Source organism: Pleurodeles waltl, chromosome 11, assembly GCF_031143425.1.
Source record: "Pleurodeles waltl isolate 20211129_DDA chromosome 11, aPleWal1.hap1.20221129, whole genome shotgun sequence".
Lineage (NCBI taxonomy): Eukaryota > Metazoa > Chordata > Amphibia > Caudata > Salamandridae > Pleurodeles > Pleurodeles waltl.
In genome coordinates, this window is record NC_090450.1 from 486,949,618 (window position 1) to 486,965,409 (window position 15,792).

Genomic DNA, 15,792 nt, shown 5'->3' on the forward strand with positions numbered 1-15,792 from the left:
TTCCTCCGATTCTTGAGTTGCTTAGTATGTCATAGGGGTAGTCTTGAGGCTCTTCCATTGGTAGTTGCAGCTTGTGTGTGCAAGACTGGGCTCAGGAGATTTAATTTGGCTGGTAGTTAAGTTGCTGGCACTTGATAGCAGAATGGGTGACTCCTCCATCCCTGGGCTCCCTCTAACTGGGGGGAAGGGGGGTGCAGAGCTGTAGCTTGACATTTGGAGCTTTCCTTGTTGTTTGCCCAGGAGTGATTGTGACCAGGAGTTGTTGCAGCCATTTCTTCCAGGCTGCTCTGTGTAATAGAAGGGTGTTAAGGAACCCTTGTTGACCTACGCTAATGCTGCTGTTACTGCCTCTGTGCCCCCTTCCATTGTTCTCTAGTTTTTGGTAGCTGAGCTGTGTGCTATTGTGAGTTCCGTTGCTCGACTGTCTACCACACTCTCTGCTGTTTCTCTATTGGCTGTGGTCTCTGGGGTGACACTGGCCTCCTTAGGGAAATGAATAACTTTGGGCTGCAAAGAAGATGGTAGCCCTGTAATCCTGTCTGAACCAGTGTCCTTTAGAAACAAAATATTTGTGTATATCTTTGGTTGGTAGTTGCATGACATTGACCTAGACATGTTCACCTTCTGTGCTGGTTGAGCCTACTCTTCCTTGTACCTCTGGCTCCTGTATGGTTACAACTAGGAAACCTTCACCATTTTGGGGCCTGTTAGAAATTGGGTCTTTGGTTGGCAGTCAGGATACCCCCTGTCCAAGCAAGGACCCTCACTCTAGTCAGGTAAGTCACACACAATACAAATTATCCTGTGCCCACCCTCTGGTAGCTTGGCACTGAGCAGTCAGGCTTAACTTAGAAGGCAATGTGTAAAGTATTTGTGCAAGAACACCATACAAATATACCACACAGGGTTTGGGGAAAAATATATAATATTTATCTGGTCAAATGCAGGTCAAAATGATCAAGGTTTGATAAGTTTGCGTTAAAATATCACTTCAAAGAATGATAAAAGGAGTCCTTAAAGAGCAATAAGTGTCTCTTGCAAGCACAAAGTACCTGGTTTGCATTCAAATTCTTTGGACGGGACTGCAGAGGAGGAGATGTGTGGAAAACTGGGAGGTGTGCGTCTGTTTCTCCTGATGTGTCAATTTTCCACACAGGGAAGGCTTTGCATCGATTTCCGGCACACTGACTTGGATCCTCTTTGGGTTTCGGGGTTTTCGGACGCCTCGGGGACGATGTGGAGAAATCCTGGGTGTGCAGGACAAAGTCACAGGAGCTGCGTCGATCTGGTGGGCGATGCAGGGAAATTTCTGTCACACGGCAGGCGCTGCAGCGATTCTTCTTGCAGGAAGTCGGGCTGCGTCATTCTGGCTCTGCCATGCTTGATCCAGAGGGCCGTGTGTTGAAGTTCTGGTCGCAGTGCTGGCTCTGCGTCAATCTTCCCTTGGGGAGCCGGGCTGCGTCGTTCCGGTTCAGCATGCAGTGATTTTCTCACCGCGATGCAGGCTGTGTGTCGTTTCTGACAGGCTGTGTGTCGAATTTTCGCCGCACAAGGAGTTCTTTGCAGGAGGAAGTCTTTTTGGTCCTGAGACTTCAAGGAACAGGAGGCAAGCTCTATCCAAGCCCTTGGAGAGCACTTCTCAGCAGAGTCCGAGAGCAGCAGGGCAGCAGTTCTTTGCAGAAAAGCAGTCGGGTGAGTCCTTTGGGCAGCTAGGCAGTTCCTCTTGGCAGGTTGTGGGGTCTGGTTCAGAGTTTCTTCACCAGTGGTATCTTGTCCAGAAGTGTCTGAGTTGGTAGGGTCAGAGGCCCTGTTTAAATACCCAAATATGCCTTTGAAGTGGGGGAGACTTTAAAGAGTGGCTTAGAAGTGCACAAGGTCCTTTCAAATGTAAGTGTCCGGCTCTCCATCCTCCTAGCCCAGGAAGGCCTATTCCGTATGCAGATGTGTGCAGTTGTGACTGAGCTTCCTGGGTTTGGGGTTGTCTGAGTGAAATGCACAAGGTAGCTGTCAACTAACCTAGCCAGACGTGGATTGTAAGGCCCAGAAGGATTTAAGTGCAGGGAAATGCTCACTTTTCTGAAATAGTAATATTAAATCCAACTTCACCAGTCAGCAGGATTTTGTATTACCATTCTGGCCATACTAAATATGACCTTGTTACTCCTTTCAGATCAGAATCTACCACTCAAACAGTATAGGAGGGTAGCCCTAATTTTAACCTATGAAAGGCCTCACAGCAGTGTACATTTAGGAGTTCTACACTACCAGGACATATATATTACACAGCTATATGTCCTGCCTTTTACCTCCATAGCACCCTGCCCTATGGGTTACCTAGGGCCTACCTTAGGGGTGCCTTATATGTAGAAAAAGGGGAGTTTAAGGCTTGGCAAGTACTTTTAAATGGCAAGTTTAACTGGCAGTGAAACTGCACATTCAGGCCTTGCAATGGCAGCCCTGAGGCATGGTTAAGGGGCTACATATGTGGGTGGCACAATCAGCGCTGCAGGCCCACTAGTAGCTTTTAATTTATAGGCCCTGGGAACCTGTAATGCACTTTACTGGGTTCTTACAAGTAGATTAAATAAGCCAATTGGTTATGAACCAATGTCACCATGTTTTAAGGGAGAGAGCATATGCAGATTAGCACTGGTTAGCAGTGGTAAAGTACGCAGAGTCCTAAAACAGTGGCCAAAAAGTGGAAGGAGGATGGCAAAAAGTTAGGGGTGACCACCCTAAGGCTGTTAGGTCTAACAGGGCTCCTTTTTCTTGGCGCTCTGTCTTCTCCCTTTCCTTTTGCTGGTTGTGGTGATGATTTGTCCTCTCACCTTACCCAACCTCATGAACAGGCTGTATCTGGATTCTCTGTTTTCTCCTCGACCCCTGCTTTGTTGGAGGGTCGCTATCGAGGTGTGGGTATGATGTGGCTGGTTTGCTCAGCCAAGGGAATGCAGGAGCAGCAAACCTCCCTCTGAAGAGCAAGACCGCTACCTCTGCCGAATAGTCTGACCTTCTTTAGCGTCTGATATCTGATGTATAGTGCTCTTGTTGGTTTTCTCAGAGCTCAGGCAAATTAATTAATGTCTGTTATTCAGGGGATTCTGTGTACTGCTGACTCCTTCTGTGCGCCGCCTCACCCCCTCATGTGAAGTTTGGCCAGAGACCTATGGAGGCACGAGCACACATACTTTTGCAGCTGGAGAGAGGAGGTGAAAGAGTGAGCGTGTTGGTGCGTGTTCCAGGAGATGTAAGGCCTGCAGACCCCACCAAATCCTAGCTTGGCCACCTCTGCTGTTGCCATGTTCACTCCCCTCCAACAGGACCCCCTACTAAGCGTGCCTGTTGTGCGGTTTGACCTCACTGTGGTTCAGAACCTCAGTCGCACTGTGGGGGCCTCTAAGTTTCTTTTCTCAGTGTCCGAGCTGTAGGCCAAGTGGAGCGGGCAGTTAGTAATTGGCAGGCTGTGTCCGCGGGATATGGTGAACTCTGGTACAGTGGCCCAGCATACATGTTCCACAAGCTTCACCGCTACGCCACTACTGCTGCTACTGAGGCCTCCCTCTGGCTGAGGAGTAGGGGTGAGCAAAGTGAGTGGTTAGCGGCAAAGCAGCTAGAGCAAGCTGGAGCAATCTGTGCCAGTCTCTGAGTCCGATGATGTGACCCAGCGGTGGAAGCAGTATTGCAACAGGAGGGTGGAAATGCCTCAGTGGTACAGCGAGACCCAAAGAAACACTCCTTTCACTGATGGAGCTTGGGGGTATGAAGCTTTATCTGGCCTATTCTGCCACAGAGGACCAAGTGCCACATTTCGGCTTGCAGCAGGTGCTGTGGGGGGAAGCTTCAGCTCTGCTCGGTGGTGACTCCTTCAAGTCCCTCCAAAGGGATTTCCAGATGCCAGTGAGACAGTGTCGGGCATGGATGACATTAAGAGACACCCAGCAGTGCGTACAAATTAAAATCTTAATGCAGGAGTGGTTCTCACTGGTTGCAGTGGGCACCGCTGTGGCCTCCTCCTGCTTTTTCTATTTTTTTTCGTCCCTCCCTCCCACCCCATCTGTTCGCCCTCTGCTGTTGGATATGGGGGGAACCTGATGCCTTTATATTGGGGGTACCAGCTTTATTGAACCATGAAATGGCCCAGGCGTGCACATTTTCCACTTGACTGAACTCTCATGCTAGAAAAACTATGACCTGGACTTTACATTGGCTCCTCCGTATCTTGTGTGACTTTACCACTGGATCCTGGTCGAGTGGCAGTGGACTCTGGGGGACTGTACAGCATGGGAGGTTTGTGCAGAGGGCTCAGGACACTGTTGTTCCGGGCCGCTAAGGTGGTAACGCCTCCTGTTTCCCCCTTCCCTTATTGTGATTGTCCCGTGGTGTCTCAGAAGGGTCCATTCATCATTTTGGTGCGCCATCCCATCAGGGGGCCACGCTAAGGGTGGGAGTACCTGTTTCAGAGATGGCCAGACTAGGTCCTGGTGCGGTTTGCGGTGGCACGCCCTCTTCCAGCCTTCTGTGCAGACCTTTGTGGAGGCTCCCATGTTGTGCGGCCGGCTCTGACTACTTGAGCAGCCTCCAGCACCAGACTGCAGTGACGGTCAGGCAGGTCAGTTGTGGTGCTGTGGGCTGTAGTGCGGAGCCTGTTGTGTCCACCACCACCTTTGCCACCATGGCCAAAGACAAAGTTCCCCAGTTCCCAACACCAGGTAGAGCACAATTGACAAATACGCCAAGCCCAGGGGGCCCTCTTCTCTTTCTGATGCTTGCAGTCAGGATGGCTCAATTCCGGACAATGTTGCAGGACATCTGGATGCTAATATCAGAGCATTGGGTACTGATGTCACCTTGCCCCACCAAGACCCCAGGAAGGCCATCAAGCGGATTACGGAGTCTGAGACCAGAGTCTTAGGGGTGAAGGACTCCATTACTGCCCTGCAGCAGACAGTGACTAAACTTACAACTGTGACCAAGAAACTGGCGCCGCGGGTGAAGGACGCTGAGGGTGGAGCCCGCGGCAATAATTCGAGGTTTTTGGGCTTTCCTGGGGGATGCAAAGGTTCCTCAGTGGACTGTTTTCTTGACTTGTGGCTCAGCTCACTGATGCCCTCAGAGACCCTGTCTTTGTGCTTCAGAGTCGAGAGAATACACAGGGCGCTGGTGCAGCACCTTCCTCCTGGGGCTCAGCCCCAACCTGTGATTGTAATGCTGTAAACTATATGGACAGAGATGCTATCCTCAAATTTTTCCTGGCTCCAAGACAAGTTCACTTACCAATCTCACATCATGATTTTTCTGGACTATACCAGAATAGAGCAGCAGCAACGGCAATCCTAAACAATGATTCTGTGAACTTAAAATTCAGTATATGCTCCTGTATCTCGCTAAATTAAAGGTCATCTACAACCTGCAGAACCTCTTCTTTGTGACACTGAGAAGGTCTTTAGATGGACCTACAAGAAGATTCAGCTATAGCTCCACACCTCATACGCACAGATTCTGACTCGTCCCAAGGTCTTTCTTATTAAGACCCCGGCAGAGAGGCGCAACCGATCCCGATCTTCATGAAGAGGTACCTGGAAGCCTCGGGGTGGGGGAAGGGCGTCCCTTGACTTCTAGCCAATAACCACTTCACCTCCTACATGACATTGGCAAAGAAAGTTAATTTCTATAGCGGTTACAGTGGTTCAATGTGGTGCAGAATATTCGACCGCACACCTTTGTAGGCAGTGTATCCTGCTTCCCTACTTGACTGATTCTGTTGGGTATGGGAATCCATTGGGACAGGCCTGGCGGGCTCCCCTTTTGGGGTCTGGCGATGGTCTGCCCCGCGAAAGATGCTTCCTGTTTTAAGGTATGGGAGGAGTTGGGGGAATGTTTTGCATTTCTTTTTGTTTCTATTTTGTAGACCTGCCACGCGCCATTCCCAGGCTATCCGCTGATTCTGTGCGATGTTCCATCCTAGTGCACTACGAGTAGTGCTGTGAGAGATCATTCCACTGACCAGCTTCATGTGATACTGTGGAATATGCATGGAATACTTGATAAGATTAAACTGGGTGCTGTTCTGAGGCAGGCCAAAAGAATGGGGCAGATGTCCTATTACTTCAAGAGACCCATCTCCTAGGCAACAAAGTCTCTTGACTGGCCTAATTTGGCCAAACTCAAGTTATCCATTCTGAATTTGCTAGGGGATTCAGGGGCACAGGCAACCTCATCAGCAATCCTATTCCTTTCCAACATGTTAAATCTTGGGAAGACCAATAAGGTCGATACACAGCTGTTACGGGAAAATTGTATGGCAAACTTCTCACATTTATTTGTATCTATGCTCCCCCTCCTCTGGTCAGTCCTTTGCTGATCTCATAACTGGGTTATGGGGTGACTTCCTGGAAGGGCTCACAATATTGGGGCGGGGGTTGATTGAAATGGTGTCATGGGTCACTCGAAAGACTGTTGGCGTTCACTTGGGCCTCCTTTGGGGCTGGCAGGACCCACCTGTCTTCCTTTGCAACTGCATTGGGTTTGGCTGACACATCATCCCTCCAGGGAGCGTTACACCTTTTTCTTCCCAGAAAATGGCTCATTTTCCTGCATCGATTATTTCCTTGTCCCCTACTCATATTTGTTTCAGATTCCACTATCTTGGCGCAAGGGTTGTCCACCCATTCTCTAATGGCCATTCGGCTCCGCATGGTACGTCACCGCCTGGTGTTTTATTGGCGCCTCTCTCCCTGGAATTTACAAAACCCAGACTACAGGGTACATCTAGCGTGCTCTATTGATGGTTATTTCATACATAATGCCTTCACGTCTTTGCAACAATATGGAAGGCTATAAAACCCACACTACGGGGGTGCAGATATTAGCTACTCTACGGGGGATGTCGGGCGCAAAAAATAATAATAATGGGAAAAAGTAGTGTAACCAGTTCCAACAAGATTATGGGAAACATGAAGATAAGCCAGCATTGGCAAAGCCATTGATCTGACATTGATGGTCGCCGTTTTGGTTTTGTCAATGTGGCTGGTTTTGAAATGGTTTTTATAAGACTTTAATGTTGAGGGAGCTGCTGGATCCTGACCATCATGACAAACATTGGCAAAAAGCAAAAATATTTTGGGTCTCAAAAAGCGCATTTTGCCACTGTAGTTCAGGGCACTGAACAAAACTACATTATGTGCCAATATGCTCCATAAGAAAGAGTAGAATGCTGTCACAGTGAAGCCAACTGATAAACAGAGAGAGATAGAATTTTAGTAAAAATAAAAGGTCTTGAATAACCAATTAGGGGCCAAATTCCTAAAGAAAATTGCAAAAATGAACACATAGTACAGTATATGTCCTTTCATTAATGCAGATTTACAGCTTTCATTGATTCACAATAACTTGCAGACATAGGCCAGGAAATCGTACTCCCAGAAAATATATGTGAACTGTATTTTATCACAAGCAAATATGCATGTGTGGATTTGCTCATGCGAGAACCTGTTGAGCATTTACAAGTTCACTCCCCTCCCCCCGCCTACCCCCAACCTCTTTTTCCCCAACCCTTGAGGAAATTTTACTTCAGCCCTTGTCAGGAGTACATTTCCAACCTTTTTCTGTATGGCAAAAGATTAGAGAAGAGCTGGTGAAACCCCCTAAGACATTCAAGTTAGCAGATTTGCACAGACTCAAAAGGGCATTCCAAGCCTTGAATAATTGCTTACCCCTGTCTCCACCCTCAGGTTGTAGATCTACTCAAAGATGTCAACATAAGGAAATTGCTTATATTCAAGCCCTACTATAGTATGAGCCTTGGCATAATCAGGGAGTCTTTTATCAGAGCTCTTATATAATGAGATTGCTGCTATAATCTCTCACCACACTTCTTGGCACCAAAGGGTCATGTGGATTTTTTTTAACGGGACAAGTAGATTTATGAAGCAACCTGTCTCACAGACATGTAGATATTTTGTAAAATACCACACTCCTTCGTCTACTGACCATGATCTTTTAGAGCATGAGCTCACTGTGGAGGGCATATCGTTGGCCTTGGCAGTGCTGAGACATGATTGGGCCCCGGGCCCTATCTGGTTTCCCCATGAATTTATTGAAGCTTACATGCGCTAAACTTCGGCAACGTCATTTGACTGTAATCCATTCCACGGTGGCTGGTGCCACCTTACTGCTCGATTGGCGACATGCCGAGATTGTGGTGTACCCACAAGATTGTGGTGTTCCCCAGGCCGGGTTGGCCTCCAAACGAACCCTCCTCCTAATGTCAGGTTGGGAAGTCTAAAGTCTCACTTGTATTTCATGTAAAATATCTTGCAGCACAGCAAAAATAATTAAGACAATTGTGCTTTCAACTGACCAGGTCTGTCACTTTGCAAATGGTCAATTGGAGCATAATGCTGAAATATATAAAATTTAGATCAACTCTATAGGTTTTCTTTCTGTACAAGTCTGTTGAACCAAATCATGGCACCAGAATTTTTTACTTTCAGAAAATACATTTCTAATGAGCATACGGCAGGATTCTCTGTCCGAGGAAGCGCAAGATGTCTTCGAGGAGAAGATATTCATTAATGCAATAGTGAGCTCATTGTTCTCCTAAAATCCAGCTTGTACTTGCTAGGACTGAAAGTGAGATTACGCGCTGCAGTTAATGTCCAAATGTGTAACCTTCAATGACGTAGCTTCTGGGCCCACTAAAGCCATGACATTTTGCAAGGGTATTTGAGGCTAGTGGATACTTCAAATAAATATGAAAAACCATCCATATGTGGTTACATAATATCGCTACATACTTTATCATATGTATGTAAATCAATAACACTGTAATACAAAGGAATAAATGATAATGTTTTCACAGTGTGCACAACTATTTGTGTATATTTAAGCATACAGACTGCAGTTGAACTACAGCAACACCACATTTCAATACCACACCAAAATTGCAGCAATACATAATGACGCAACACAAGATAAAAACTCAGCAGTGCAATAGCCCAACAGTTATACTTAACAACAGCACAATACAAAGCACCAACAAAATAGCATGCTGACAACATACAAACAACACACAACAGCACGTTAATGCCATACAGTAACCTGAACAACACATCAATAAAAGCAAAACACTCAATCATATACCCGTAAAAAAAAAAAAACTCAACGGCATAAGGTGTTTTGTGAGTGGTTTTCATTGTCAGAAAGTGTGTGCTGCAATGAGCAGGAGTTGAATGCATAGCCAATGTGGTATAATAAAGGGTACACCCGTGAGTTTGTCCACATGTTAGATATTTTTAGGTGGAACTTATCACATCATTCCACCATGTGGACTGCAGAGGATTGTCCACTGTGCATACAATCCTATGGCGTATGCTTAGTGGACAAAGAGCTTGCATGGGAATGTGTGACAATTGCGGCATCCAGGAGGTATACTTGCAAAACCATCTAAATCCTGACAAGTGTGTACATCTTCACCAATCAGTGGCATAATTACACAGTGAATAGATTTACAAGCTTTTCATTACTTACAAACTAATTTCCCAAATGCCATGGTTTAATATTGAGGACGAACATAAAAAAAGACAGAGGGCTCTGCTACTTCATCAGTTGTTTATAATGGTAACTTCAGTGATGTCATTTTTTTCATACAGTTGGTAAGTTCAGTTTTATAGGCAGATGTCAAAAATGAAAATAAATTGACTTGAATTACATTTTTAGGGCCTGGAGGACAACGAAGTAGCAGAAAACGGCATAGCCCACACCTGTGAACGTGAGCGGAAAATCCTGATTAAACAAAAACGTCAAGCAGGACTCTTGCTGGACAGTGAACCAATCCCAGTGAGTTGTTTAAATGGCCACAAACAACAGATACCTATTCATTGTATTGATGCTCTGGACTTTTCCTTTAATTCTAGTGACTCCCTTTCACTTTTTTATTAGGTCGAGCATAAGGGTGTACGACCTCTTGTATACCTATACTTCTGTGGGCTTAAAGCCATTTCATTAGTTGTTTCAGTGTCATTTAAAACTCCTTGCTTGCTAGTGGTCAGTCATGCCTCTTTGTCCCTGGTTTTTCTCTTTGGGAGCAGGGACTAACTACTGTATAACTATGCTTTGTTGTGTTTATCTGTACTTTGGGGTAGTTCTTTTCTTAGTTTCCTGCTTGTGTTTGGTGAAGCTTTCCTTTTCATTTGCAGAGTATTCTTGCTCTGACCTTAGCTTCGCTCCAGCGCTGATTCTGTAAACAGGGCTGCAATCATGCTGTTATCTCGACTACGATCAAATTCCAGAGGATGCCCGTTCGTGCCCCAACTCCCCTCATCACTGCTTGCCCCTCCTAACATATCAAACTCTTAGTGGCTTTTTTATTTTTTTCTTAACAGTTACACGATGTTGAGCATACTGCTGAGAGTGAGATTCGAACCCAGTTTAAATGTCAGCTGCTCTAGCCATTATGCCACATCCACAGGACTAATTCTAGCAGTAATCTTACCGTTTTGTGACTAACTCTCTGCTGCAATGGCCACAATAAATATAAAAAAAATGCTGAAGAGGCTCCTCGTTCTCAGGATTGCCATTGGACAAGCCTATTTCCAAATGTACTTTTTAAATATATATTTGTTTACTAATCAATTATTTTACCCCAGGTAAAACTTCTTATTTTACTCACTTATAAAGCTGTTATTTCCCAAGGCAGCACCTTTGTTTAGCAATTTTACTTGTTTTAGCTTTACGACTGTTACTGTCCAACAAGGCTTTCCTGTCACTAAATCTACGTTAACGAGAGACTTCGCTGCAGGGACACGTGCTTTTCACCTTGCCAACCCTTTCCAGCAGGGCTTGTGATCTTGTTGGTGTATATCATGAAGGGTAACCTTTCAAGAACGTCGAAGCACTTTCGAAGTAAATTATGCATGGCACAAAAGCCTCGAGAGCACCCAAGCAGGAGTGCCCCCACTACACAGGAGCGTGACAGCTTTTGAACATACCCTGGAACGCAGCTTGAGGTTTTCAGACATGCATGTAAAGACTTATGGATGCTTTCTTTGAGATTTCCTGAAAGTCACTACTTTCTCTTCCATCAATTGTTGTAAAACTTGTATTTTTAATGTGAACATAACAATTCATTATAACCCATGTGCTTCTTAATGTTGATATGTACTTTTTTCTGAGAGCCATGGAGGTTAGTACTAAAAGTCAGCTTTTTAATCAAAATTATGCTGCCAATGTTTTTCATACAGAAGCAGTTTTACTTTCGGAATGTGTTGTGTGGTGGTGTTTTTTTTTTTTTAATTCAAGCCAATGTTACTAAACAAATTAATCTTGTGGAATTATGTCTGAAGGGACATGTGCCTTAGGAATGAATGTGCCACCTAGTGGAGAATTATTGCTCATCTTAATACTCTATAAAGCAAAGTGAATGTGGGGTCAAAAATCGCTCTTTTAGTTCTTCTTTATGCCTTCGAACACTGCCTTCTTTTAAAACCAAAGTCATATTTACCAAGTAGTGCATCCAACTGGAATGCTGGTTTCATTGGGTTTACATGATGATTGCATATGTTTTATTAATCTCTCCTTATTGCAATTATGACCTGATTCAGGCCAACGTAACTTCCTTGTTACACTATGACTGTTACACACTCGTGAAATGTTTGAGTGACCCTTCTAGTTTATTTCTCTTATTACTCCTCTGTGAGGGTCTTGTGACTTTTTTTGGTAATTGTGTTAGCTAGCCAACGACTCTGATGGTGGGGTGATGACAGTGGTATTCTACTGGAATTAGCATGGCAGATTTAAATAAGGATGCTAAATGGCAACATTGTCATTTTTTGCTGCAGAAAGAGAAAGAAGGTAAATGTAAGTGCGTTAGATATTTGCAGAGCCACTGGGATTATGTGGCAGGAACAGACAAAATTATGAGGCAGGGTTGACCAGTTTAGTTGGCAAGAAAAGTCCAATTATGCATTTACAGTGCCAGTAGCTCTAACTCTCGCAAATGCAAGACCTATTGCATTGCAAATGCTTGCTTATTTGGTTGCAGGAATTCTGTTCTGGTGGGTTTAAGTTTCAGGAAGGTGGTGAACATCTAGGTTGGATTAGTTGCAGGCAGTGTTTGAGGCATTGGATGTTTTGAGCAGATGAGCTTTTGAAAAATAGTTGTGTGCCTTTGGTGTATTGATAGAGTGTGATGTTATTTGTGAGTAGAGCCCAAGGAGGCTTCATGCAGATGTTGAACATATCAAGGGGGGCAAGCTCTAACCATGCAGAACTTCACAGGTGATAGGGATCTTCTGGGTCTTCTGGGAGCTGGAGGTCCTTATGAATGAACTGGTGTTGGTTGGATAAGTAAGCGGAAAACCAGTGAAGGAAGTTTCAGTGAACCCCACTCAAGATATACAAAGCATGGATGAGATTAGTGTAGACAAGTGTGTCAAAGGCAGTTGAGAGGTCCAGTAATACCAGGAGACATTGTTCATCTTTCTCTGTGGTGAGGATGGTCTTATCTACAATTTATAATGTAATTAATTCCATCCTTTAACATGATCTGAAGCTATATGGACAGCCATATGGAAGATGGTTGGTGTTCATGTGATCTTCAAGTTGGGTATAGCCTGCTTTTTCATTTACATTGCAGGCGAAGGGTAGATAAAGGAAGGCCTCGTAGTTGGTGAGGTTTTCAGACTTAGTAAGGTTTCTTAGTTAGTGGGAAGCTCTGCTCTGTCTTGAGAGCATCTCCAATGCCTTGAGTGCGGTATAGCCTTTTAGTGGTGAGTGGGGATGGGAAAACATCTTGAAATAGTGGTTGAGGCTGGATGAGGGTAAGACTTCATCTTCATAGGCTGTGACTTTGAGGGAGTTATAGGATGTCAGTGGGTTTTTTATACAAAGGGGTTTGAAGGATGACCATTATCAGACTCAATATGGAGGACTGTCAGAGGAGAATGAGGTTTGATGGGCTGTAATATCTTCTGTATTGTTTCATTAAAGAGGTGCTTGATGTCATTGCACTTGTCTGTGGTGTGTGGAACAAGAGGATCATGCAAAGGGGTGATGCAGTGATTGACCATTTTGATGAGTATTCTGCTTCTATTGACAATTTCATCTATGGTGTTGGTATAGTTCTTGGTGTTGGCTGATTAGTTTTCTGCAAGTTGCGCAGAGGTGCGTCAGTACTATCAGGTCACCAGGGACTTTGGCTCTGTTTTTCTTTCATTTTTTTCCTGTCTGCCTAGGGACTATTTGTTTTCCGAGAGATGTTTGCTGTAATAGGGTGCTGAAGAGTGAAAACTGCTCTTTAGAGTTTTAGTTGGAGCATGGATGTTCACATGGTTTCCAACAATTCTCTGAAGTTATTTAGAACAGAGTGGACATCTGATGTGGGGAAGGCAGGGTGAGATGATTTTGAACTTTAGGTTGTCTCTGGAGTAATATGTGAACTTTCTAAAGGATTTGTCCTCTCTTTTTGGGTGTTCTTGGTGTGTTTGTTGGACGCTGAGCGAGGTGTTGGGATGGTGATGTGGTTGTCCCAGTCTAAGGATATAAAAAGTCTACATTGGATGCTTGGTGATGTCAGGAAGATGAGATGTGTTCATTGAATGACATGCTGCCCATGTTCTGTGTTAATGAGGTTGCAAATGGTGTCTTGTGTTTTTCGTGTCCAGTAGCCTGGAAGGTTGAAGTCACAAGGATAGTTTTCTGTGTATGTTGGCTAGATAAGGTGATGAAGTGATCTGAGAATTGACATATGAGGTCCTTGATCTGTCCAAGAGGCCTGTTGATGAGGTGGAATTTATCACACTTTGTAGTGGAGAGAGGTGAGTGGCATTTGTTGAAGCTTTTAGGTATGAGCTAGGTACCAGTATTCAATGCTCGTCCTAAAGCTTAGACTCTTCTACATTGCTCTTGTGTTTTCTGTGCATGCATCTTACATCAAGAAGCAAGCGTCTTACTGGCATTAAAAACACATTACAGACTGAAATATAAAGTCTTGCCCCTATAAGTGCAGGAGGGAGGCAGAAAGGCCAATAGATGGCAGGGTTTTTTTATTTTTTATTTTCATTTTGTTTAAATATAGAGATGGAGGCTGCCCAGCATCGGCATGACCATGCTCTCACCCCTAGTAAATGGGGCAACAGTCTTTCTGCCTTTCTGGTGGGGGGGTCAGATGGGGGGTAATTACCCCGATTTGCCACCCCCAAGTACAAAAAGCCCATTAAAGACTGAATCCATGCAATATTTATGGGGAGTGAGGAGTGCCCCTCTGCCCCTCGAGTATGGCCCCCCTGCTCTCCCCCACCAAGGGGCCAAATAGACTTGCTTAGCTCCTGGGGGTTAATAGGGTATTCACCCCCAGTCTGCCACCCCTCCCTGTGGGCAGAAATCCCACTAGACACCAGGGATTTCAAAATGGTGGTAAAATAAAGAAACAAAAGGATGGTGTGGCATACCCTGCATTGAGCCATACCTCACACATCACTGCAAAAGGGACAAATCTGTCTCATACCCCCCCCCCCCCTCCCAGCACCCCTGGGGCAGACCAGGGTGTGCCCCCAATTTACTCCTGTGGGAGCAGAAAGTCCACCGTAATGCAGGTGTATATATTTTTTAATAAAACAATGAGGTGGGTCTTGCCCATCCTAACATTAAAACCTCACCAATCTTTTGGCTCCCATGCAGACTAAAGCATCCTCTCCCAATGGCAAGCGAGAGGACATTTTATTCTTTTGGATGTTGTTTTTACATATGAGCCAGGAGAGTGAGGCAAATTCCCAATATCCTCCCACTTGCAATGGTGGATAGCTGCACTTCTGGGCTTGGGTAGGCTGCCACCTGGAAAAACCTACAAGTCTACCCAAACAGTTCTGAAAAAGACATCCGAGGGAGCCCAGGGTGGTGTGCTTTCCATGTATCCCACAACATTTTTGTACCCGCATACTTGGGGATACTAACCCTCTTTGCTAAAAACAGTTAAAGAAAAGGAGGAAGGGTCATGCGGTACCCCTTTCCAAAGCCTTCTGGGCTCCAGGGGAGCGAAAATCTTAAGGGAGGGCATGTGCAGCCCCCTCCCCATGGCTCATTAGGCACAAGAGACCCCATCTTCCACGGCCTTATATATTTTAAAGGGGGGCTCTATGAGCCCCATTAGGCCCTGGGAACCCCATCCCCAAGGGCCCTATGAATTTTAAAGGGGATACAGGCCACAAAGCGCCTTCCTCCCTGAGCCTTTTTAGGCCCTGGTGACCCTTTTTTTCTTTTTCAAAGGGGAGGTGAGCCACACCCTCCTTGAGCCTATTTTGACCCCGTGTACACCATCCCTTAGGGCCTGCATTCTGTAAAGGTGAGTGTCACAGTGCCAATCCAGAGCACCCTCGATGTACCAACATTAGGGGCCGCAGGGGATCTTCAGGGCCCCAGCTGCCTCCCTACATGCTGCAGGAGCCAGCATTTCTCTACCCCCCTCCATTTGGAGCAGCTGTTTATGCTTCTTCCTCCTCTGGAACAATCTGTTGATCTGTTTCCCTGCCCGCATCAGTGGGGCAAGGAAACAAATCTCAAGGCTGCGTCCAACTGGCATGAACATTTTTCTGGAAGATCCTGCTCACTGGAAGCAGACTTTGTGTTGGGTCCAGTTTGCTGGGAGTTTCAAAAATGCTCCCTTGGCAAGCTGGAATAAAAAAAATGTTTCCTACCCGTGTGGGCAGGGAAACTACTGTGTCCCAGAAGTTGGCTCCTCAGGACACAGAATGTGAGCCAGCACCAGGGGATGAGTCCCCCTGTGCCATTAAAGGCTCA

The 15,792-nt window shown here is 45.5% G+C and overlaps 1 protein-coding gene across 1 annotated transcript in view; it reads left to right on the forward strand.

Annotated features, from left to right (window-relative positions):
• The window catches only part of LOC138265805 (zinc-binding protein A33-like), a 54,436-nt gene that overhangs the window by 19,090 nt on the left and 19,554 nt on the right, over window positions 1-15,792 (forward strand). The window contains exon 2 of the mRNA XM_069213862.1: window positions 9,718-9,837. Coding sequence (XP_069069963.1) covers window positions 9,718-9,837 — 120 coding nt within the window. The remainder of the gene's footprint in view (window positions 1-9,717; window positions 9,838-15,792) is intronic.